The 24,777-nt window shown below is 60.9% G+C and overlaps 1 protein-coding gene across 1 annotated transcript; it reads left to right on the top strand.

Annotated features, from left to right (window-relative positions):
• The first annotated feature begins 110 nt into the window (after positions 1–110).
• Positions 111–24,260, top strand: PCSK6 (proprotein convertase subtilisin/kexin type 6). Its single transcript, XM_035336165.1, has 22 exons — positions 111–257; positions 297–459; positions 3,359–3,463; positions 6,439–6,549; positions 6,775–6,918; positions 7,112–7,188; positions 7,751–7,839; positions 10,376–10,548; positions 13,499–13,711; positions 14,665–14,765; positions 15,710–15,813; positions 16,026–16,143; positions 17,042–17,230; positions 17,397–17,533; positions 18,582–18,755; positions 19,116–19,218; positions 19,672–19,868; positions 20,232–20,319; positions 20,535–20,626; positions 21,742–21,871; positions 22,472–22,584; positions 22,970–24,260. The coding sequence occupies exons 1-22, from the start codon at positions 217–219 to the stop codon at positions 23,065–23,067; spliced, it is 2,760 nt and encodes a 919-aa protein (XP_035192056.1). The 5' UTR covers positions 111–216; the 3' UTR covers positions 23,068–24,260.
• The last annotated feature ends 517 nt before the right edge of the window (positions 24,261–24,777 follow it).

Genomic DNA, 24,777 nt, shown 5'->3' with positions numbered 1-24,777 from the left:
CCCCGACGGGGGGGACCCCCAGAGACACCCCCAGCCACGGGGGACCGCGGGGCTCCAGCTCCCCCCCCCAGCTCCCCGCTCTGCCGCCTGGGCCGGGCCCCCCCCCCCGGTCCCTCCCCACCCTCCCGGAGCATCCCCCCGCCCCCGCCGGGCTCCGGGGCCGCTTTAAAAGCCGCCGCTCCCCGCTCCGCCCAGCTCGGCCCCGCGGCGCGCACCATGCCCGCTGCTGCCTCCTCTTCCTCCTCCTCTTCCTCATCCTCCTCCTCTTCCTCAGCGCCGGGGAGCGCCCCCCCCTCTCTCCTCTGCCTCCTGGCCTTGGCTTTGGCCCTGGGCGGCCGGGGGGTGGCGGCCGAGCCCCCCCGCCCCGTCTACACCAACCACTGGGCCGTCAGGGTGCGGGGGGGCCCCGCCGAGGCCGCCCGCCTGGCCGCCGCCTACGGGTACCGCAGCCTGGGGCAGGTAAGGGGGGTCCCGGGGGGGGTCCCGAGGGGTTTGGGAAACTTTGCACCGGCTGAGGGAGAGCTCCGGGACGCGGGGGAGGGGGGGGGAGGAAGAGGGGGTGCTGCTGCCTCCCCCCTCACCCTGTCCTGGGTGGGTTTGGGGTGGTTTTTGCAATGGTTTTTTTCTCCCCCCGCTGTGACTGTGGGGGGCTGCCCTGCCGGCTGGGTGCCCCCCCCCCGGCTGAAGGTGTCCCCTGGGGTGTAAATTCTTCCCCCCTCCCTGTCCCGGCCCTACTGGGACGTGTAATTAGTGTGAGGGGCTGCTGTGAGGGGGGGGGAGGCAGGCTATGAGACACACAAGTGGGGTCAGCACCCCCCTGTGCCCCCCCGCCATCCCCCTACCTCGCCTTCGTCCCCAGCTTTAATTACTGGGAGAGCCCCGGTTTTAATTACCGGTTGAGCCCCGGTGTTAATTACTGCTCCACCATGGGGCCGGGAGAGCGCGGCCCTGCAACCCCAAGGGCTGCCCAGGGTCTGTCCCCGCTCGGCCTTGGGCGAGCGTCCCCCTGTCCCGGCTTCCACCGGCCGAACGCCAGCCCCGCTTCGGAGTCTCGCCGTGTCTGCGCCTGCTGGAGGAGCATCTGCTGGCCCCGCACGCCGGTGTCCCGTGGCCGTGTCCCTCCCTCTGCCCCAGCAGGCTGCGGACCAAGGGAAATATTTCTGCGGTTGCATCAGGGTGTTCCTGGCTCGCGCCTTCCCCCCGAGCACCTCTGGGGCTTCCCCCCGGCCGCTCTCCGTCCCCAGCCCCACTGCCACGGGGACCTTGCCCTGCAGCCCCCCTCCAAGCTGGGAATTGCCACCTCGGTGTTGTTCTGGGCTCCCCGAGGCTTCACGTGCCCCAAGGTGCCCGCGTTGGGTTCTGCCCCGTGCCAGAGCCAGGTCCCCACCGCGTGTCCCCGTGCCCGAGACGTCCTTAAGCCCTCGGTGACGTTGTGCTGGGGGAACACGTCGCGTGCGGAGCTCGCTGGGTTTTTATGTAAGAGCAGCAAACAGCCCGGCAGCAGCAGGAGCACTCACACCCCTGCTCGCTCCCAGCCCTTTGTTCGCCTCCATCTCCCGGGACGAGCTGGGGCAGGCCCGGGGCGCTGCGAGGGGCCGGGTGTCTGCGTCCCAGGGGGCACAGCCTGTCCCCATCCCTGTCCCCACGCAAGGACTTGCCCCATTTTTAACGTGTTTGGAGTCCAGCAGGGTAAGTCATGAAGGTTTCCGACGTGTGCGGCAGTCCTGCCCGCAGTGTGGGATGTCGGTGCCCATGGCAGGACTTGTTTGGGGCTGGAATTGGGGTTTTTGTGAATTTACCCTGTCTGGGGGGTGCTGGCCCTCGGTGGGCTCATTCCAAATCCAACCACAGCCACTTGAGGACTGCTGAGGGCAGGAGCCAGCAGCTGGGTCCCTGGGGGGGGAACAGACCGAGTCCCTGTGGCACGAGCAGGCAGGGGACCCCCTCTGGATCCGTCCCCGTGCCCAAGCAGCTGTGATCCCCGGGGATGTGCTGGGCTGGCGAGGTGCCCGAGGACCTGCCCGGCTCTGGCGCTGAGCTCGGTGGTTTGCAGCTCCCGAGAAGCTCTTCCCTTGAGGCTGAATCTCTTCTTAGCGTTAGGAATGAAAATCCTGGGGTAATCCCCATCGGGAGGGGCCTCCCGTCCTCCCTTCCCCAGGTAACTTTGAAGCCTTTGGTGTGCTGGGCTGCCAGGAGGGAGCTGGAGGGTGCCCGTGCTCATCCAGCGAGCCGGGAGGGATCCGCCTCTCCATCACTTTTTAAGGTGGAAATCCCGTTTTTAAGCTTTTCTCCTTGGGTTAGCTTAGGTTGAAGGGCACTCACAGAGGTCACCTGGCCCAGCCTCCCTCCCTTCTCTCCACAAAGTGTCCCCCCACGCCCCCCCTTGACAAGTTTTCATTTTTCCTTCGATAAATCCCACGAGAATGAGGGAACAGGAGCGGGGGAACAGGAGCATCCCTGCAGCTGACGCCTGTTTGTAGGTCGTGGTCCTGCTGCCACGAGCACCGGAGGGAGCAGGGACGAGGATAAAAACGAGGCTGGAGCTAAGCCAGGCGGGCAGCGGGGGCTGGATTCCCAGGCCAAAAGAGCAAGAGGCTGAGTGGCCTCGCCCGAGCCTTTCCCCAAAGTCCCGGGAGGTTTGAGCTTCCCCAAAATCTGGGGAGTTTTGAGACTCCTCCTGCACCTTCCCAGGTGCACGGCGTGGGGCTGCGAAGTGGAGGTGTGAGAGGCAGCAGCTGAAATACTCAGCGCGGGCAAATCCGGGGGTATCGAGGATGCCGAATGTGGAAGCAGCCCCTGTCTGCCTGGCTCTGCCCGGGGTTTGGGGACATGGGGACAGCTTGCCCCAGTCCCCCCGGTGCCCAGCTCCGGCACGGGGTGGCTCTCGGGGACACAGACAGGACACCGGAGGGGTGGTGACAACCCCCTGGGAGCTGGCAGTGGGGTTATTTTGCAACCGTTCCTTGCTGCGGGGTGGGATTTTGTTGTTGTTGTTGCTTTTTGCACCAATTTCCAACCCCCAGGAGATGGGAGGAAACCCTCCGTCATTGCAGGCTCCTGGCACAGCCCTGCACGTCCCCAAGCCTGGTGGCAAGGAGAAGGACGGGGACAGTGACCGGGTGACGTGTACTGGTGCCGACAAGCTCAGCTTTGGGGTCAGCCCCATCCCCGTGCCCTCACACCCCCCCCCGGTTGGCTTGGCGGGCTGGCACAGCATTTTCCCGCAGAAGAATTTCCCTTTTGCCCCAAAAATAAGGACAAAAAGTCGCACTGGGGGAGCGAGGGGCGTCCCAAACCTGAGAAGAGCGGGTGTCAGCCTTGTGCCCGCCTCCCCGGGTGAAATAAATCTCTCCTACAGATCGGGAGCTTGGAGAACTACTACCACTTCCACCACAGCAAGACGTTCAAGCGCTCGACGCTGAGCAGCCGGGGGCCTCACACCTTCCTGCGCATGGACCCCAAGGTATGGGGCGGGGTGGGGGGGTTCCCGGGGACCCCCGTAAAACCCCGCAGTCACCCCGGGGCGATGGCAGCGCGTTACCCCATGAAACCCAGCCCCGTGCACGCCGGGGGTGACTCGTGTAACAAGGGGGTGTGGGTGGACGGTGAAAAATCCTCAGAAGGGACTAAACGCTAACATCTGCCCGAAGGATGGGAGCAAGAAAAGGGGGGGGGACACAAACAAACCCCTCCCGGCACAGCGAGGCTGCCGCCCGCTCGGGGTGTTGATCCAGTTGCCACAACACTTGCTGCCTCGAGGGTTGCTATGTGTGAACTCATCGGCCGTACCGCGCCTCGCTTTTTCCTAGAGCGAGGACCCGAAGGGATTCGGGCTGCAGCTGGACTGACAAAAGCGATGGGGGACCGGGACGGGCGAGCTGGGGCGGCACCGAGGGGAAAAAACCTCGGGGCTGGCACCCCGGGGTGGCCGGGGAGGCGGCTGTGCAGGCACGAAAGCCCCTCGGGGAGGCATCGGAGCAAGCGATGGCTTCCCATCGGCGATGGCAATGGGTCCTGCGCGTTAGAGCAGGGAGCTCCTGCTCCTGGCCGGGTGTTCGGGCCCTCCTGGCGTGCGCCATCTCTTCCCCCTTTCCCGTGCGTGTTTCGGAGGTGTCCTGGCGTCTGAACGGCCCCGAGCTGGCGCGCACGGCGCGATGACGACAAAATACGAATCGCCGCGAGGCGCAACGGAACGCGGCGTCTCGGGCAGCGGAGCTGGAAACAAATCGTGCAGAAGCCCCGAGGACCCAGCGAGCTCAAATCGTTTGCAGATGTTCCTCGCCCCGTCTCTTCGAGGGGGCTATTGTTCCAGCCCCGTCCTTCGTGGGGTTTGCTCCGCCACAGGGCTTGGTGGCGTGGGGGCTGTGTCCCCGCCGGGCACTGGCAGAAGGACGGTGACAAAATGTGTAGCCCCATGCTGGTCCCCAGGGGGACACAAATTCCCCCCCCCCCCCAGGAGGCCCCTTTTTGGGGGTGACGCGGGCTGCAGACGCTGTGGGGCCGGTGTCAGCCGAGCGGCGTGGCGGGGGGTGGAAGGATTCAGCAAACCCAGGCGTTTCGGGGCAGATCGTAGCCCTGAGAAGCCGCACGGAGCACGGCTGCATCGTGCCGTGAGCTGCAGCCTGTGTCTGGGGCCCAAAAAACCGCCAAGTTCTAATAGAAAAGCAGCGCCAGGGGCTGGCAGGCCCCACTGCAAACCCCATAACCCTGCCATTGTTTTTTGGGCTCCGTGCTGAGCGCGTGCTGGAGGCATCTGCTGTGCCCCGGGTCTGCATTGGTCGTGCTCCATCTCCAGCTGAACAAGCCAGGCTGTTGACTTTTATTTGGAGATGTGAGGGGGTTTGTGGCTTGGTTTTTACACGTGGTAGAGCTGCATCACCCCCGGAAATCCTAAAAAGCAAGGGGGGTCGGTGCAAAAGCTGCCCCCGTCCGCAGCCAGGGCCGTGGGTTTGGCTCCGTGACGCCTGCACCTCCTCTTGGGTCCTCGGGTGCCTCGTTAGCGCTAATTAGGGTCGGGCAGCAGGGCTGGGAGGGAGCAGCGAGCCGAGACCCCGGGCTCAGGACTGTGTTGTAACAGCTTGGGCCACTTCTTGTAGCAAAAAGCCGCTCTTTGCTCTTTTCTCCTATCATTTCCGAGAAGCTTCCCCCCCGCCAAGGGCTGAGGGAAGCCGCTGGGAATTTCTCAAGCCCAGGACCCGCGGCAGGGCTGGCCCCGGGCTCCTTCCCGCTCGCCTCCCGCTGTCGCTGCTTGTTTTCGCACTCCAGCGGCATCGGTTTGGGGCTAAATCGAGGTGTCAATGCTGCCAATTTGACCGCGAATTAAAATAAATTAAAGATTTGCTCCACGCCAGGCTTCTCGGTCGCATCCTGGCTCGCGCGGTGGATGCGGGGCCTTTGGGGTGAAGGTGCTGCATGCGAGGGCTGGGTGACACGGCCTGGGAGCACTGCTTTGAGGAGAAAAGCCATGTAATTGGGCACGTTCCCCTCTTTAATCCACCTTCCTTTAAACCAGACCGTGAAGTTGCGTTTATATTTTCCCTTCCCGTATTTAAATCCATCGCTGCACAAACAAAGCAGCGTGCTACCAGCAGCCGAGGCGCTCAGGAACACGTTTTCATATGAAATACGTTTTCTTCTCGTTTGTTTCAATGTGTTTTCGTATTTTCCTTGAGAATATACGAGTTTAAAACCCAAGCTCTAGGCTGGAAATTGCCTGGTTTGATACGCACCGCTCCCCCGACCGCTTTGATCCCGGTCGATCACAGCCATGAAGCCATAAACCAGGCGAGGAGAAGCTGCTTCAGCTGGCAGCTCCCGTGGAAATAAACCACGCAAAAAAAAAAAAACTTGCCTTTGGGGTTTTTATTCCGCTTGTTGCAAAACCTTCGTCCGAAGAGCAGAGCCGTCCCCACGAAGGCGTCCGGTGCCACCAAAAGCCTCGAGCCACGGGGAGGGGGAAAAGGTTTGGGGAGAGGTTGGCTCCATGGAAAAGCCTTCCCTTCTGCTCCAGGTTGTGTGGTTTATAACCTGCTCCTAACCAGCCTCGGTTTTTCTCTGTGCCTCTAACCTCGGGAGACCTCAGGGTGCCCCCATGCCATCCCCATGCCCTCCCGGGGCGCATTTTGGCACCGCCGGGAGCCCCCGGGCAGTATTTGCTGCCCCATTCGGCCGCTGCAGCTGGGAGCAGGATGAGCCCAGGGCGAAGCCGAGCACCCCGAGCAGATGTTCTTCTTCAATAAGTGCTGCAGCACGCGGTTTGTCCCGGCGGGACCCCAGCGCGTGCTCAAAGGCTTCGCTCAGCCGGCACAGTCGAGGCTCGCGCTCGAGGGCGATGCGTTTTTGAGCCGGGAGGGGGATCTGGAGCCCCCGGGGGAGCTGAGCTCGCCCCGCCTGGCCGTGTGTCCTCCCAAAACGAAGCCTCTCTCTGTGTCCCTGCAGGTGGACTGGCTGCAGCAGCAGGAGGTGAAGCGGCGGGTCAAGAGGCACGTCCGCGGCGAGCCGCAGGCGCTGCCCTTCAACGACCCGGTGTGGCCCAACATGTGGTACCTGGTGAGCGTCTCCTCGCCTCCCCCCCCGGCTTTCCAGCCCCGAGGGGGGGCCGGTTTGAAGCCTCAAACCCCGGGGGTTTGGTCGACGGGGTGAGGTGGTAACAGATCTGTGAGCTACGTGGAAGGCAGCGGGGTGTCAAAACGCTTTGGGGGGGGCGATGAAACGCGCTCTGAGCTGGGTGGGGGCGGCCCCGTGGAGGCTGATGCTCTGCGTTCCTGCCCTTAGCACTGCGGGGACAGAAGCAGCCGCTGCAGGTCGGAGATGAACGTCCTGGCCGCCTGGCAGCGGGGCTACACGGGCAGGAACGTGGTGGTCACCATCCTCGACGACGGGATAGAGAGGAACCACCCCGACCTGCTGCAGAACTACGTGAGTGGGGCTGGGGCTTCACCCGGGGACAACGCCGGGCCGTAAGCCTGCGCAGCGAGAGGTTGGAGGATGAGGGTTTGGAACCGCTCGGGATGTTTTTAAGAAGGAAAACAGGGGACTGGGGAAACCCCAGCGGGGTGGGGGCTGCTGTGCCGAGCCATTCAGCAGAGCCTAACGGCAAATCCTTTTTCAGGACCCTCTTGCAAGCTACGACGTCAATGGGAACGACCACGACCCGACGCCGCGCTACGACGCCAGCAACGAGAACAAGTACGTTAATAATAATAATTAATACTTAATAGTTGTGAGCCTGCTGAGCCCCCGTTCCGTCCCATCCTGTCCCAGCCCACGGGCAGGGTGGCAGAGGCACAAGAGGTTGTGCTGGGGGTAACGAGCGTGGTGAGACCACCGAACAGCCGCCCGGAATCGGCTCCTGTGGTCCAAAAACACCACGGAAAATCATTTTGGATGCGGCCTCGTGCAGTTCCTCCAAGTGATACGGATCTGAGCCCAGCCCTGCCCCAGTGGCTTTGATGTCACAGCTTTCAAGCACCTTCTGGGCTTCGATTAAAGCAGGACTGGGACGTGGCAGCAGGTGGGAAAGGGAAAAATGCAAAACGGCAACGCCCGGAGCGAGTTGCGTTGGGGCACAGAGCACAAGGAGCCAATTTCCTCCATCCCCATCCCTCGCCGGGGGTTTGGGCTCTGCAGCTCCTGGGGAGCTTTTTTCCACTGCCCGGTCCTTGGGGCTGGGTGCTGGGAGGGAAGGGGGTGGCCGGGGGGGGTGTCCTTGGCCACGGGACGTCTGCTGACGGGGTTTTTGTCCCCGCAGGCACGGCACGCGCTGCGCAGGGGAGGTGGCGGCGGCGGCCAACAACTCGTACTGCGTGGTGGGCATCGCCTACAACGCGCGCATCGGAGGTGAGGCTGGCACTGCCCACGGCTCCCTGCCCTTTGTGTCCCCCCCCCAGGGGGGTCCTGCCTTGGGGTGGGCTCCCGGGGAGGGGCAGGGGGGTGGTGGGATGTTGTCCCCCCTCCAGATTTTGCCGGGAGAAGGGTTCGTGCTCGGTGATGTCGGCACCGACGTGGCTTGTCGTGCGTTTGGGCACATCCCAACGGGGGGAGCAGGGAGCCGGGGGGGGGGGGGCGGTGGGGAGGGTGGGGGTCCCCAACCACATCCTGGGTGGGGGGGATGCTGGCTCCGTGTGTTTTGGGGTGGAAACCTGCTGCTTGGGTCGCGCCCTCGCCGTGAGGCTGATCGAGGATGGGGGCGGCTTTGCCCCAAAAGTCTTTTTTTTTTGGGGGGGGGGGGGGGCGGGGGTTCTGTATGGTGGCTCCAGCAACGGCTTGTCCGTGGGGTCAGTGTCTGTAAATGAGCCGCTTGGGAGCAGTCTGGGGACCCCAACACACCTTTGTGGGGAAAGTAAAATGCCTGCAGAGGTATGGGGGGAGTTCATCTCATCGTCCTGGCGAGGCTACGGCAGGAGAGGGACTTTGCCAAAGGGGTCTGCAACCCCCCCTGTGTTGGGATCCCGGACCCAAGCACCCGGGGTTTCAGTCCCTCGCACCCCATCGATGCAGGCAGCTGCTCTCTGTAGGGCCGGGTCCTGTGCGGGGCTGGCTGCGGGGTCCCCGTGCTGGGAAAGCCCCGAGGGAAGGAGCTGTGCTGGGGAGGGCGACCGGGGGGGGGGGGGGCTGGCAGGGTCACCAAGGCTGCTCCCATTTCCCCAGCGAAGTCGGTGGAGACGAGTTGCTCGTCGCCTTTACTACGGGTCCTGTTTCAATTTGCTTCCTTCCTTGGCTCGTGTGCGTGCTGAGGGCACAGCTGGAGGTCGGGGTGCAGGCGAACAACCCCCACCCCCCCCCCGGGCCATGCCACCCCATCTCATTTCCCTCGCTGCTCCTGCGTCGCTTCCTCGTGCGCCGTGGGCGAAATCCATCGGCGTGCCCAAAGCAGGGCTCCTGCGCCTCTCCTCTCCCTCTTTGACGCCTGTTTCGGAGGCTGCTGTCGCTGTCTGCGTGGAAAGCAGCCCGTTTAGCTCCCGGCCTCTGTTACCCTGGGACGGGGCTGGATTTTCCCTCCGGGCTGCATTTTCCTGCGGGGTGGAGCAGGAGCGGGCTCTGGGGGCTGGCGGGGCGTGCTCAGGACCCGGCATCCGTCCCGCGGCTGCTTTGGCACTGGGTGCCGGCACCCGGCCCTGCTCTCCACCTCTTCCCCTCGCCTTTTCTCGTTCACACGGCGAGGAAAGGGAAGGGAACACGGCGAGGGAAGGGAGTTCTCGGGAGCTGCTCCGCTCCCCCCCTCCTGCATTTTTAAGCTTGTTTTTGGCCGGCTGGGGACGGCGTCAGAAAAATGCCTTGGAGCTGACCGTTGTCCAGAGCGCAGCTGTGTCTGTGAGCACATCTGCCCGCGTTTGTTTTCGTTAAGAAAAGCACATGTGGAAGGGGGAAAAGGGGTTGGTGTAAACCGGAGTCTCCCCGGATGGCGAAACGCGGAGCTGAAATTCCCGGCACCGGCTTTCCCGGTGCTGCGGGAGGGGGGCGGACTGGGGGGCTGCCCCCGATGCCGGTGGCAAGGCTCTGGGACGATGACAAGGCTCTGGGATGATACCAAAGCCCTGGGACAGGCACTTTGTGTGGCTGGGTGACCCCTGGTGTAGTTGGCAGAGCTGGGAGGCTGCACAGCTCGTCCGGGGTCACCGACACCCCGTGCCCGTGGTGAGGAGGGGGATCCCGGGGGAAACGGGGGCTTTGTGACACCCCCCGTGGCAGCGAGGAGAGCGTGGGGACTTGCAGCTCCTCCACGGCCAGTCCCACTCCTCTCCAGGCTCGTCCTACAAAGCACCAGGGTTTGCAGCCACCGGCACCTCCTGCGTCCCTTTTTCCATTCCCAAGGTACCCGCGGGGCACAGAGGCAGCGTTTGGTGGCTTTTCCCGCGGTGGCTGAGAGCGGGCGATGCTCCCACGGCTGGGCAGCAGCCCCAGGCGGAGGCCGTTTCCCTCCCGGCACCGTCTGGGTAGCCGTAGGGGCATGGGGACGGGCACAAGTGGGGCTCCCGGTCCTCCTATGGCACTGGGGGGCCTCGAGCATCCATGAAACACCGCCATCACCCAGGGACAGCGGGGTTCTTAAGTTAAAAGGGGAAAAAAGGGGAAAACAAGCCTTTAGCACGGGGAGCTGGGGGCTGGCAGCGCATCTCCCTCCCGCCAGCCCAGCCCTGAGGGAACCGATTTTTTTTTTCCACCACCCCCCCCCCCCAAAAAAACCACAGCTGGCGACGAAGCCAGCGGGGCAGAAAGCAAGAGCCAAGTTTCCAAAGCAGCTCCCCAGCCCCTCGCCGCCACGGGTGTCAGCTGCCAGGGCCGCGCCGAGCCACCCAGGGCCTTTGATTGCGATCCTTGCGCCTTTCCGTACGAGCCATCCAGCCCCTAACGTCTGATGTTTTTGTGCTTTTAGGCATTCGTATGTTAGATGGAGATGTAACAGATGTTGTCGAAGCGAAGTCGCTTGGCATCAGACCCGATTACATTGACATTTACAGCGCGAGCTGGGGGCCCGATGATGACGGGAAGACAGTTGATGGACCCGGTCTGTTGGCCAAGCAGGCTTTTGAGCATGGCATTAAAAAGGTGTGGATCGCGCAGCGCCCAGCCGCGCTGGCACTCCTCCCCTGCCCCGCGGGACCCCTGCCCGGCCCCCATCACCCCAACCCCAGTGGCTCCCCGGTCCCCCGAGGGACTCGGTGGCGGTGGGACCCCGCACGTGGCCGGAGCATCCCGTGGGGAAACCCCCACGGCGAGGTGCCCCCCACCCGCAGCCTCTCCGTCACCCCCCTCTCCGCCCTCCCCAGCTCCCCGTTATCCTCTCCCGGGGGGTCACGTGCAGCATTTCTGTGTTTTTTTTTCTTTTTTTCACCCAAAATTGAGTCTCGCGGCCAGGGTGGGAAGCGGGTGCTGTTGCAGGGTCCTCCAGGGCTCGGGGGCTGGAGGGGTGGGCTCAGCGCTGGCTCGCGAGGGTGCAGGGAAAACAGATTGTCATCCTCAAAGCCCTCCACTTCTTCATTTTTTATTTTTTAAAGCCAAATATTGGCTAAAATCACAGGGCAAAGCCCTTCAGCGGCCCCTCGGTGCGTAAGTGGGGTGGCGGGGGCACGGGGTGGGCTCCTCCCGTGTTTCGGGGCAGCTCGGGGTCGGGTTTTGCCTCCTGGGTTTCCTCCTGCCCCTGCGACACGCTGCCCGTGTTATCTCTGGGTGGGGTGGAGTGTTTTTCCCACTATTTACTTGACTTCCTGCCGGGGCGGTCGGGCTGAAGAGGAATTCATTGAAGTGCCTGGGAGTTCACGCCGTGTAAATAGAGCCAACAGGCTGCTTTGCAGAGCTTTTTTTTTTAAATTATTATTATTTATTCCATGCGGGAGGGAGCCGGCGGCAGCGGGGTCCCCGCCTGGACCCGCCGTTTCGGGAGGATTTCTCCAAATCTGCTTTGATTTCAAGGCTGAGGGCAGCGGGGAGGGGTTGGGCAAGGGAGGAGGATCGGGATGAGGATGGGTCCTGCGCCCCTGGGTGCCCTCTGTGCCCGTTGCTCTCCACCCCGAGCCCTCCCTGCCCTGGTTTTGGGGTGAAGCAGGATTTGGCGATGGGCAGCGCGCCCCAGCTTGGTGTTCCCAGCTGGTACCGAGCTGCTTTGGGTTCCCAAAGCTCCTGTCCCCATGGGGCCACCCGTGTTTGCAGCACCCCCATCCTGCATGCACAGCCCTTAATTGCCCCCCGCCTCCCCGTAAGTAACGAGGAAAGGCGGGGGCAGCCAGTGGCAACCTTCAGCCCAAGCCAAGGGCTGTAATTGAGTTATAAATCCTTAAAATCGAGTTTTTAATGGAAACCTTTAATAACCTTTATCTGCTAGCGACAGGGCTGCACTGGGGTGATTTCTCCTCGCAGTTCTTGCTCCTCCAGCCACACCTCGTTAGCTCCCGAGCTAATGAGGCTTTATTTATCCTGGCATTCATTAAGCGCTGCCGGAGCCTGGCAGCGCTGCAGGAGCAGGGGACGCCGCACACCCGTGTCCCACTGGCGGCTTGGTCCTGGGCCTGTGTCACGGAGGGATTTCCAGTGGTTTAGGGGATGGTCTGCCTGCGAGAGCTGTGCCTTGCTCTGTCCTTCTGGCTCCGGGTCGCCAGCCCTGCCGGGGACACGGCCACGGCTCCGGGGTAGTGTCAAGCCCCTGGCACCCTTGTACGGGAGCTCTCGGCTGCCCCGTGCGTGCACCCTGCTGGAGCCCGATGTTAAATGCCCCAGCACGACGCTGCTCGATGCCGTAGCAAGCCCCGTGGCACGCGGCTGCCCGTAGGCTGCTGGGTTTGGGTGTTGGTGTGAGCCGGCGGGGGCTTTCTTGCTCTTGGTGGCCACCGTGTGCCCGTCCCGCTTGTCCGGCCGCACGGCCGCACGCGTGGGGCTCGAGAAAGCAGGAGCAGGGATCCCGGCCAGCTCTCCATCATTTCCATCGATCCGTGCGATCGTTTCCTTCGTGGTGGCTGTTTTCCTTGCAGCCCCGCACACAGCTCAGTCCCCCCCCTCGCTAGGAAATACCCGGCGTGTGCGAAAACCTGCGTAAAGCAGGGCAGGAGCCGGGCCGAGCCCGAGCACCAGGGGCAGCTCAGAGCCTGTGCCCGAGGAGGGGAGCAGGTAACAAAGCAGCCCTCTCCCCGAGTGCTTCAGGAACACCACGAACCCCAGCGAATTCCTCTGCCCTCGCATTTTTTTCCACGGAGGCAGAGCCAAGCAGTGGGAGGGAGGCGAGCGCCGGACCTGCCCGGGCGAGCACCCCGGGGAGGATGGGGCTCGCCCCGGCTGCTCCCGGCCTCTGCGGAGGCAGCAGAGGGAAGCAGCCATTTCGGGGAAGGGGATTTTACCAAAAAGGAGCGGGATATGCTGTGGGTCCGGGCTCTGCCGGTTGGCGTCGGTACCCACGCTGTGCTCCGGGATGTCCCCGAGCGTTGGGATGTGCCATAAAGCATCAGCTCTGTGCGCCCCGAGGGGCAGCAAGCAGGGCCCCCCTGTGCTGCACCGCCGGCTTCGTTAGGGGCCCCTCGTTACCGTTCCCACCCGGGACTTTCCCGGCTCCGGGGAGGTCTGCGCCGCCGCTCCCGTCCCCATCCCCTCGCCGGGCTGCCGCAGGCGTGCCCGGTGGGGATGCTCCATCAGATGTTCCTGCCAGGCGCTGGGGGAGGAGCAAAACAACAAAAATCCTAAAAGATACCTCGCAGGAAGCTTTCTTGTGCTTTGGGTGGGCGGTGGGTGCGTTCGTGATGGGCTCTGAGGGCTGCAGAGAAGCAGGCGAGGGGCTTGGGGGGGGGGTTCCTGACGTTCCTCCTGGACGTACGGGATGGGGTGACCCGGCTGCTCTCGCACAGGGGGAAAAACCCCTTTAAAACGGGTACCTTCATCCTGGCCCCATCCTTCTACCCTCTTCGCCAGCCCCCCAGTCCTGCCCCAAACCCCGGGGGCTGCACCCCGCCGCCGTCCCCGCATTCATCCCACCCAAACCTCATCTCCCCTCACCCCTTCCCCTCTCTGCCCGCAGGGTCGCAGGGGCCTGGGCTCCATTTTTGTCTGGGCGTCGGGAAACGGCGGCCGGGAGGGCGACTACTGCTCCTGCGACGGCTACACCAACAGCATCTACACCATCTCCATCAGCAGCACCACCGAGAACGGCTACAAGCCCTGGTACCTGGAGGAGTGCGCCTCCACCCTGGCCACCACCTACAGCAGCGGGGCCTTTTACGAGCGGAAAATCGTGAGTTTTAGCCCACTGGCTGCTGCTGGGATGGGGCGGGTGGGTTTTGCTTGGGTTTGGGATTTTTCTTAGGTTTTCTTTTTTTTTTTTTTTTTTTTTTTTGGTGAGAGTGGAACTGCTCAGTGCAGCAGCTGCGGTTGTTTCGTGCTTGGGAAGAGCTTGGAAATCTGAGCTTCCCCCCCCCGGAAAAATGGAAATATTCACCTGGCCCCCAAAGTCTGCGCTCGCTTTTCCTGCTGTTAAGAAAAAAGAAAAGGGAGAATTTGGAGGATTTTAGCTCGAGACAGAGAATAAAGAAGGGGGATGGAGGTGGTTGGCAGGATGCAGCAGACCCAGCCAAAGTCGTTCTGCAGGAGGGCGCACCGAGCAGCAGCACTTTTGGAGAGCAGCTCGGTCAGGAACCGGGTGCCACGTCCCCTCCAAAAATCACCAGGTTAACCCAAAACCCAGCAGCCTCTAAAAAAAACATAACCAACTGGGCGTTTCTGCCCACCTCCGCTTTCTGAGCTCAAGCACCCTGCTCCTTCCTGAAACCGAAGAGCTGGAAATGGCTTTCTTTTGTATTTTTTTTCCCCCCATGCAAATGGGCATTCTTGCCTGATGCGAGGAGCTGGAGCTTTTAAGGACAGCGTTTGATTTGGCGTGGCTCAACCCCAGCCCGTGGGCGCGTATTGCTGCCAGCTCCGCTCCCACCCCAACTTCTCCACAGCAAAATTGACTTTTTTTTGCCTTTCAAATGGTTTTTGCACCTTTCAGCAAAGGAAAATACAAGTACGGGGTTTTTTTCACGTGCCAGCTGTGTCTGCAGACCCTTTTTTGGGCTGACGGTGCGGCGAGGGTTCGGTGTCCGCACTGGGGCTCCCCGCGAGCAGCACCGTGAGCAAACCTCGAGCTTTGGGGTCGGCGCCGGGAGCACCTCGGGCGCCCCGGGGCTGCAGCTCCTCTCTCCGCAGGTCACCACGGACCTCCGGCACCGCTGCACCGACGGCCACACCGGCACCTCCGTGTCCGCTCCCATGGTGGCTGGCATCATCGCCTTGGCTTTGGAAGCCAAGTAAGTCACCTCGCCGCACCTTCCGGGGAGGGATAGTCCCCAGTTTAGTGCCTGGTGGTCAAAATAGGTCAAAAAATGGTGTTTTTTTTCCTCCGAGGTGGCTCAAAGCAGGGCAAAGTTGCTGTGATTTGCTCCTTTGGGGCCGGGTTTGGTGCAGGGCTGTGGTTTCGCAGCTGGCCTTCCCGCGGGTGTTCTGTTGAGCTAATTCTCCGCTCGTTCCCATCCGGAGGGGAGCTGGGCTTTGGGAGAGAAGTCGGGCTTTTCGCTTGGTGCTCCGAAACCGCTGGCAGCCAGGCGCTCAGACTGCGGGCCCCGTTATGATGAGCAGGAATAAATTGAATTTTGTTTTCCTAAACGCTGTTTGAGAGCGGCATCAATCACCGCTCGAGATGACTGTCAGGGAAGCATGGAAAATTCTTCACAAATATCCCTGGGTTGGGGTCTGGGTGATCCCAAAAGCGCCCAGCACCACGAACACACGTGAACCCTGCCTGAGGGTTTTTTGGAAATGCTTCGGGTTCCACTTTTATGTTAAATGTGCAACCCAGTTGGTTTTTTTTTTTAGCACTTTTTGCCGTTATTCCTAGAAGGGAAGGGTTTGTATCAGCTTGTGTCATTGCTGTGCTTCGTTCCTGCAGGAATTGGGGAAAACCTTTGGGATTTATACATGTATATACACATGAATGTGTCTGTATTTATATATAACATATATTTATTTAGTCTGAGAGCTAAATACCCTCTGCCAGGAAGAAATCCCAGCAGCACCCGTGCATGCAACATCCCTGGGGTGCTCCCCCTCTTTTTGGGCACCCCAAGCCTTGGCCATCCCCCAGGCAGGGGACGAGCATGGAAATAACCCCTGCGTGCTCTACATGAGCAGCAAAGACCCTTTTTTAACCCGATTGGGGTCCCTCCTGCCGTGCCGTGACCCCGTCTCCTTGCAGCCCCCTGCTCACCTGGAGGGACGTCCAGCACCTGCTGGTCAGGACCTCGCGGCCGGTGCACCTGCGGGCGGCCGACTGGAAGACCAACGGAGCGGGGCATAAAGGTGAGCGCTCGTCGTCCCTTTTGGCAAGCAGCATCCCACCGTGGGCTGCTCCTGGTGTTTTCCTGGCACCGGGGCATTTTTGGGGGTGTAAGCCGGGCAGGTCGAGGAGCTCCAAGTGTTGGAGCACCTCCTGCCCCGGCTGGTGGGAGGATCCTCCAGGAGGATCTGTCGGGCAGAGCGGTGGGTTTTTTCTGAGCCTTCTCTCTTTCCAGTTAGCCATCTATATGGCTTCGGGCTGGTGGATGCAGAAGCTATTGTGGTGGAAGCCAAGAAGTGGAAGACGGTGCCCCCCCAGCACGTCTGCGTGGGAAGCCTGGACAGGGTGCCCAAGTGAGTGGTGGGCACCTCAAACTGGGAGAACTGGGGCTGTGAATTCGGGGTCAACGAGAGCCCCATGGATAGAATTCGGGGTCAATGAGAGCCCTGTGGATAGGCCAGAAATGTTTCTCCTCTTTTCTGGTGTCTGGCTGGTGTTGTGTGCTGATGAGACACTCGGGCAGGAGGTCCTGCGGGATGATTTATTCCTCCCTTTCTGTGCTTCCCCTCCCGGGGCAGGGGGATCAGGCTCTGACCCCCGATTATCATAGGGGCCCTTTGGGGCAGGCATTTGAACCAGATACTGCCTCGCCTTGCAGTGAGCTGCTCAGCAGGGCAGCGCAGCTCCTTTGGAAAGCATCGAGTATGCAAAGCAGGAACGGACCGGGAGCCAAGTGTGTGCACGAAACTATTTATCTGATACAGACGCTAATTACAACCCGGAGAGGAGCGCTGCGCTGATAATTACAATAAAAAAGCGCCCTCGCAAGCCATAAGGCACGGATCTTAGAGGAAGTTCAAAAGCACCTCGCTACCAGGGAGCGATTCGGCAGATCCCCCTGCGAGGCCGATGTAAGGCGCTGGAGGAGGCGATGGTTTGCCACGAAGCAGTGGGAGACCAGGCTGAAACACAACTGGGCGTCTGCTGATGGGAACACGGTGTTAAGAAGGAGCCGAAGGAAATAACCCCAAATTTGGTCTCATTCATTAGTCCTCTGCTTAACGTGAGCGTTAACCCCTCGCTCCAGCCATCCCTAGCCAGGGTTGATGGTTTTTGGGTTCCCGGCTTCCTTCGGTGGGATTACAGAGGGGTTGTTATGAGCGAGGAGCAGCCATCACCTTTGTGCCTGGTGTTTTTGAGTGCTGGGGGGGGGTTGCATCAGGGTTTACTGATGACAATTGCCCCCGGCAGGTACATCCGCCCCGACCACGTGCTGCGCGCCAGCACCCTGAGCAGCGCCTGCAGCGAGCAGCGCGAGCAGCACGTGCAGTACCTGGAGCACGTGGTGGTGAGGCTCAGCATCGCCCACCCACGCCGCGGGGACCTGCAGATCAGCCTCATCTCGCCAGCGGGGACCAGGTCGCAGCTGCTGGCCAGGAGGTGAGAGCAGCCAAGGGAGCCTGCATGGGGTTTTTTTTGGGGAGGTGGGGAGCGCACGGTGTGGCTGCAGGGGGGTCCGTGGGAGTGTGCAGGGATGTTTTGATGTGTCCTGAATTCAACACCTGCCTCTCCCGATTGACTACGGTGTTCGTGCTGCTCCTTGCAGGGTTTTCGACCACTCCAACGAGGGCTTCAAGGGCTGGGAGTTCATGACGGTGCACTGCTGGGGGGAGAGGGCGGCGGGGGAGTGGACGCTGGAGATCCAGGACACGCCGTCCCAGGTGCGCAGCCCCGCCGCGCAAGGTAAGGGCATCAAACCCCAGGGGGGGCTCCCAAGAGCGGGCATAAAACCCCAAACGCTGTTGTGCAAAGGCTGGGCCGAGCCAGCAGCAGGTCTGTCCCCCCTCCCTCCGGTGAATTTACTGCAATCCGCGGAGCGAGGTTTCCAAAATTAAACCGTACCGAGTCAGAAGGAGGAAAGCCGAGAGCTGTAATTTTTGTTTGTTTGTTTTGCTTTGCTGCTGGAACATCTGCAGCGTGGGCTGCTCGTGCAACAGCACTGCGAGGGGACGATGCCCCTTGGGCTGCCACCGTGCGGGCAGGGGGTGGCTGTCCTCAGCTGGACCCCCCCCCTGCCTGTCCCCAGCCCCGCCGTGTCCCCAGGAGCTGAGCCGGCAGGATCCAGCCCCGAGGAAAGGGGGCAGCGGGGCGCGAAGCATCGCGCCTCGGGCTGGTGCTCCTTGTGGGGGCGTGCAGATTCACCTTGGCATTGAGAGAAAGCCAGCAGTAAATTAAAAACCTCACCCACGCTGCTCTCTGGCACGTGGGGGTTAATTGCCCGGGAAGGCGTTGCTGTTTGCTGCCACGGCCCGAAATCCTTTTGAACTCCTCGTAGCAGCACCAAAACGCCCCCCGGAGCTGCTTTGCCCCCCGGATTTAGTTTTCAGCTGGTATTTCTGATCCCCTCCCACGAGGGGAGCGAGCTGCACGCTGCCCCCAGGGCTGTGCCCTACCTGGCTGTGCGGAACGAAACCAAAAGGAGCACACGAAGCCACCCCGTGATAACGAAACAGGAGGGAAGGACGGGAAGATGCTCGTGGCCGGGGCTGGTACCTTCCCCCTCTGCCGCTGGCAGCAGCCCGGTGGGGAGCTGGCCTTCGTAGGCACTCGGTTGTGAAATTGGGAGGCGAAAATTTAAAGTCAGACAAATGGCATTTTATCACAACGGGGGTAAAATTTGGGGGTGTGGGGTCGGTGCTTTGGGTGGTGCCGAGCTCGGAGCGAAGCGTGGGTCGGAGCAGGCGCTGGGGAAGGGGTAGCAGCTCCAGGTGACAGCACGTGTGCCCCGCAGGGAAGCTGAAGGAGTGGAGCCTCCTTTTCTACGGGACAGCCGAGCACCCCTACAACACACTGGGGGCCCCCCAGCCCCGTGCGAGGACGCTGGAGGCCTCGGAGATGGAGCCGTCGAGGGCGGCCTTCCTGCAGAGCCAGGTGGAGGTGGCGGAGGAGGAGGAGGAGTACGCGGGTAAGAGGCACGGGGTGGCCCCCAAGTACCCCCCAAAATGCAAACTGGGATGAACTGGGGGGGCTGGGGGGGCGGGCGGCAGGGAGGAGAGGTGCCTGTGGCCAGCAGGATGGTGAAATTAGAAGGTGGAGGAAAAAAAAAAGCAGCCTGTCAGCGCTCCCACCGCAAATTGGCGCCGGAGGTGGCTGGGGAGGAAAAAAACAAACCCAAACCCAAAAAAATCCTCTGCCCACCACCCTGGAGTGCACAATGAGATGCGTCCCCGCGTCCATCTGCCCGGGGAGGGGACCGGCAGCGCCCTCCCAGCCCGCGGGGGTCCCTCAGCCTCTGTCCCCGTGCCTGAGCTGGTGTCACCCGCAGGTCCCTGCCACCCCGAGTGCGGTGACCAGGGCTGCGACGGCCCCAGCGCCGACCAGTGCCTGAACTGCATCCACTACAGCCTGGGCAGCGTGAAAAGCGGCAGGTGAGGGGCTGCGGAGCGTTTGCACGGGGCAGGGAGTGAGGGGATGGAGGGGAGATGGGGGGAGGCACGGGGGGCTCTGTCCCCAGGGGTAGGGTGGCTTGGGGGACGTGGAGCTGGAAGGGAAGTTGCGTTGGGGTCGCTGGTCGGAGCCCAGGGGACAGAGCTGAGGTGTCAAGTGACTTCTGAGATGGGAAGTTCGTTATTGTCTTAGTGAAGCTGGGGCTGGAGAATCCCCAGCTCTCCATTTCAGAGGCACGGCATCCAAGACAACCTAAATTTTAAGAAGGAAACGAGGCAGGGACGGGGATGCAGCACTTCGGGAAGGATCCGCCGCTCTCTGGGCTGTGTGGGTGCGGGATGCGGGGAGTGCAGGGGGGGGCCGTGATGGGAAACCTTCAACGCCAAGTCAAGGGCAGAGCACGGAGCTCGCAGTGCCTCGCTTCTACCCCCCAGGATGTGCGTCAGCTCATGCCCCACGGGGTTTTTCGGTGACAAGGCAGCGCGGAGGTGCCGGCGGTGCTACAAGGGCTGTGAGAGCTGCGTGGGCAGGGGCCCCGGCCAGTGCACGGCGTGCAAGAGGAGCCTCTACCACCACCCCGAGATGGGCGCCTGCCTGCCCCTCTGCCCGCCCGGCTTCTACGCCGAGGAACGTAAGGGCGCTCGTAAATCGCTTGTGAAATCACCGAGGTGTGCTCACGCTGTTTGCAGGAGGAGAAATCCCCTCCGCTGCCCTGTGCTGGCTCTGGGACAGCCCCGACCTGCTGCCCCGGAGGATGGAGGGGGCAAAATGTGGCCACTCAGAGCTGTTAATTAGAGGGAATTGATGTTAATGATCCTAGCTGCTTGGAAAACGTATTAATTCGTGGCACGGGGGGGCTTGCTGGGGGACCACACGTCCTGTCCCTGGGGAGCAGCCCCTGGGCTGTGCAGCTCTGCGCACCGGTGGAAAATCCCTGTCCAGGTGTCATCCTCACCAGCTCTTCGGTTGTTCTTTCCTTTTTCTTTTCGGAAAGGTCAGAAACGCTGTCTGAAATGCCATCAAAGCTGTAAAAAATGTCTCGGCGAGCCGGATAAATGTACTGCATGCAAAGACGGGTTCAGGTAAAATACCAGCATGCTGTGAGGTTTGGTATCTGCATCCCCTCTGCACCCCTGCGAATCTGCCCGCACCCCCCGAAATGTTGCACCCAGCGGGGGTACGGCCACGGTGCCCTGCTCGGGGAGCAGCCGGGGTGCAGGCAGAGCTGGGGACGGGCTGCTTCAGGTCCCTGGAGCCTGCGGTGTGGGTGCAAACGTCCTTTCTGCTTTGCTGGCAGCCTGGCGGGAGAGAGCTGCGTGCCGGAGTGCCAGCCCACCATGTACCTCAGCCGCGAGCCGCGGCGGTGCGAGAGCTGCCCCACCGGCACGGGTACGTCCTCACCCCCAGCACCTGCACACGAAACCCCCCAAATCTTTGGGCATCGCGGCCCCAAGCTGGAGAGGGAGTGGGGAAGAAATCACCGTGCTCAGAGGCTGTGGGCTGCGTTGTTTTTCCTGCTTCCATCCCCCTGGATAACCGTGTCCGTGGGGAAACGCCCCGGGGACGGAGCTCAGCAGCTCCCCTGGCTCCCACGCACGCTGCAGGTGCTGGGATGTGTTCCCGTTGGAAAGGATTTTAGGGAGTTTTTACTCTTTTTATTAGAGCCGTTCTTTATTTCCTGATCCCTCTGAAGCCAGGTGCTTTGGTTTAATGTAAGGTTGCGGGGGAGGCTGTGAAACCCTCTCGGAGGGATGGAGGATGGCTCGGCAGCGCTGGAAAACGTCAGGTGCCCGACGTGCGCTGGCCCCGGGGCCCTGCCCTCCCGACACCCACCCGCAGCCCCAGCTTGCTTGAATTTTGCCTTTTTTTGCCGTTTGAAAGTCCCATTATTTTCCATTGCTAATGCTTGTGTCTGCTCTCAACATCATCGTGGATCTGACTCTGCGATCTCTGGACAGTTCAGGCGCAGCGCTGTGAGTCTCATTCGTCACACAGGGGCAATTGCCTAGCGCTAAACCCGAAATATTTATTGATCTCGTTGGCAAGCGTGGAAGGGGACGGACTCCCAATCCCTTAAGAAAATGACTTCCTTTGTAATTCTTATTCCAGGCAGTGTAAATATCCTTCACCACAGGTTTTTTTTTTCGAGCCCTTTCCTGTCTCCTTTTCCCACACAACCATTTCTCAAGTGCAGTGCACGGAAGGCTCTAATAAAAGCGCCTCCATCCCCGCCGCTGCCACCCAGCCGCGACACACTGGCACCTCACATCTCCTCCACAGCCGAATTTTGCATTTCTTTTTCCAAGCATTGCCCTGCACGGGGTGGCAAAACCAAACTGGTGCCTGCTTGGGAGCAGCTGGAGGAAATAGAGAAGGGATTTCAATGCGATGTCCCCAGCCGAGCCCGTAACCAGCCGCAGAGGGCTCCCAGGGCAGGATGCTGGCTGGGTTTCTGGGGTGGAAGCAGGGTGCAGGACCCCCTCGGCATCTTGTTTTATCCGCAGGGCCAGGCGAGGAAGAGTGCACCCCCTGCTCCCCCGAGACCCCCGTGCCCCACTGGCGCTGCGTCCCCGCCTGCCGGGAGGGCTTCTACCCCGCCGACAGCCACGGGCTGCCCAGCAAGGTCTGCAAGAGGTACGGTGCCTCCTCCCATGGGGTGCGAGGGGAAAATACAAATACAAATACAAAATTAAATGAAAATTAATGAAAACAGCTCGTGGCTGGGGCTGTTTATGGGGAAATAAATCCATAGGGCAGGGGAGCGCCGAGCTGGCTCCTTCCTCTTTATTTTTTTACTTGATAAGAGCCACCCGGCCAAGGTGTCTTTGGGCTACGTGGAGGGGCTCAGCCCTGGCCCCAGGCTCCTTGGGGAGGTGTGGGAGGAAGGTTGATGATATTTAGGCAAATATTCCAGCTCTCAAGCAGAGTCCTTGCCCTGCAGCCATGGCGTTAACCCGTTCCTGCGCCCAGCACCGGGCCGGAGGTGCCGCAGGGCAGCGATTTGGCTGCCTGGTGTCGGAGTGGGAGTCACTGCAGCCTCCTTAGGGCTGACGTGCCAGGGGAGGGCGAAAGACAAAAGCAACGTGGGAGCACCGGGAGATGTCTCGCAGCACGCTCCCTGCCTCCCGAGGGTTTCCCTAGCCCACGTGCTGGTTTTACGGGGGATGAAGTTTAGGATTCGGTGTTTTCCCCGTTTTGGGTGGCCGGCTCAGCACGGTGGGGTCTCCTCGCCAGGTGCGAAGACCACTGCTCGGCCTGTGAGGGCTCCAGCGGGAACTGCATCAAGTGTAAGGAAGGTTTCAGCCTCCTCGGCGGCTCCTGTGTAACCAATGAGACCTGCACCAATGGTAAGTGCCCGTGGCGTAACCCCCGGCTGCAAAAAATGAGGGTTTCTGGGGATTCCCTTTGTAGGGTAAAGCCAGAAGCTGCTGGCTTCCCGGGGCACGGCTGCGGTGGGCACGCTGGCAGAGCTGCTGGATGTCTGCCTGTTGCTCAAACTCATCCAAGTGTTTGTACTTCGCTATGTTTTAGTCTCGGGGCTAACTCTCCCACTCTCTGCAAAGCTTCTTTATTCCTTCATTAAACCCCCGTGAAAGATGCCCTTAAGAAGCGACTCCTTTGCGATCCTCTCTCCTCAAACACTGGAACGAATCGCACCGCCTGTTACGTGCGATGTTTGTTTATTTAAAATGTTAATCTGCTCTCATTTTCTCTTGTTCCTCGCCTCGCCAGCTGACAAGACTTTCTGTGAGATGGTGAAATCAAACAAGCTCTGCGAAAAGAAGCTGTTTGTGCAGTTCTGCTGTCAGACGTGTCTCATGGCCGGGTAAAGTTCAGCGGCTGCATCCAGGACTTCCACCAACTGCCAGCCCAGTTTTCGCCAAATGTTTAGGACAAAAGTTTATTTTTTCAGCTTCGGGAGAGTTTACATGGTGCTGTCAAGCGTTCCCTCGTAAGTTTGATAGCTTTAATATCACTGTCAGCTCGTTTCTATAGCAATACGTTGAGCAGAGATCGGATCGTAGCCTGAATGACCGAGCCGGGTAAGGCACCGGGCAGGCGGTGATATTAATACTCTCAAACACTCCTCGTGAGCAGGGAGCAAGGCGTGATCCGTGTACCCAAGCTTGGTTCTTCGCAGAAATCCTACTGACGGGCACGGCTGGCAGGAGTCGGGGCATGGGGCACGAGCCGGGGCTGAGCCCTGCTGGGTGACGGTGACAGCGACCTGCACTGCCACCAGCCAGCGCCGCGCTCAGCACCTGCGTGAAAACGATGGGTTGGGCGGCTCGGGAGCAGGCTGTGCAGCCAGCCCTGCCACCCCTGTTCGGGCTGAGCCGTGAGCGTGGCCATAACCGGAGCTCCGGGGATCGAGGCGGCTCCGCGGGCAGGCAGGAGCCGGGTGTCCGTAGGGAGGTTCGGGGGGGGGTTCGTCCGCACGGAGCAGCCTGGGATGTAAAATTAAATGTAAAATTAATTTCCCTCCTTAATTGCTGTTTAGTTCAGTTCTGGAACGAGCTAGAGCCTTCCTCTGGGAGCTGAACGAGGTGGCTTCCCAGCTCGTCCCTCCCAACATTTTGCATCACCGTCCTTCCCCCGTTTTTGCTGGAATACCTCTCACAAATCCTCCTGTTCATGGCAGTGATTTTTTTTTTCTCGGGCATCTGTTTCCAGAAGAGACATTCCAGGGATCTGGCCAGGAAGCTCTTAATTCTGCAAAACCCTCCCCCGAAACAAACCTTTTCATGCTCTCTCTTAATAGTACGTCATGTGGTGTTTATATAATTGTGTTTAAAATATCCCTGGCTATGTTGTTTTACAGATTTTTTTTAAAAAAATAACTTATGCAGTCCTTGTTTTTTTTCGCTGTAGACTATTTTTTATATGGGGAGCGGGGAATCTTGTCTTATGTCCTTATCCTCTCCGACCTTGCCGAGACGCTCTTTTCACCAGACGTATGTAAACAGCATTCCCTGCGCTGCATGTTCTGATTTTTCATTGTTAATAGATTTAAGGAGTTAAACCTCTTGCCAGTGAAACTCGCAGTGCGGATTGTCACCCGCTCCTCCTTGGGGCTGGGCTAATCCCTGCTTGTTTTCGGCTGCGACGACGCGCCCTGCCTGGGCTTGCCCAACAGAGCTTTACCTCCGCCAGGCGAAGGGGCGAGAGCCACACCGCCACCGGCGGTCCAAACCCTCGCAGAGACGGAGCTTTGGTGAACCGACCTTTAAGTTAATAAACCATTGATCTCCCCTGAGCAACGGGTCTGTGCTTTTTCCAAATTCCTGCCTCTGGAGGCAGGTCAGGGCGGTGGTGCTGCACCTCTTTTCTGCCCTCGCTGGAGCCTCTCCGATCAGCCCAGCTCCTGCGGAAGAAACGGCTCCTGAGCAGATGGTGCACGTGCAAAAAAACCTCGTGTTTCTCCTCAAAAAGACCTTTTGCCTTCAGAGCTCGCAGTGCAGTCCTGGCCGCAGTGCGGGCTGGTGGCCATGGGGCCACCTTCCCCTCTCTGGCCAGGGATGGAGTGAGCTGTGGGACCT

Source organism: Oxyura jamaicensis, chromosome 10 (assembly GCF_011077185.1).
Source record: "Oxyura jamaicensis isolate SHBP4307 breed ruddy duck chromosome 10, BPBGC_Ojam_1.0, whole genome shotgun sequence".
Classification (NCBI taxonomy): domain Eukaryota; kingdom Metazoa; phylum Chordata; class Aves; order Anseriformes; family Anatidae; genus Oxyura; species Oxyura jamaicensis.
The sequence above is the reverse complement of the archived record's forward strand: the minus strand, read 5'-3'. Positions and strand labels throughout refer to the sequence as shown.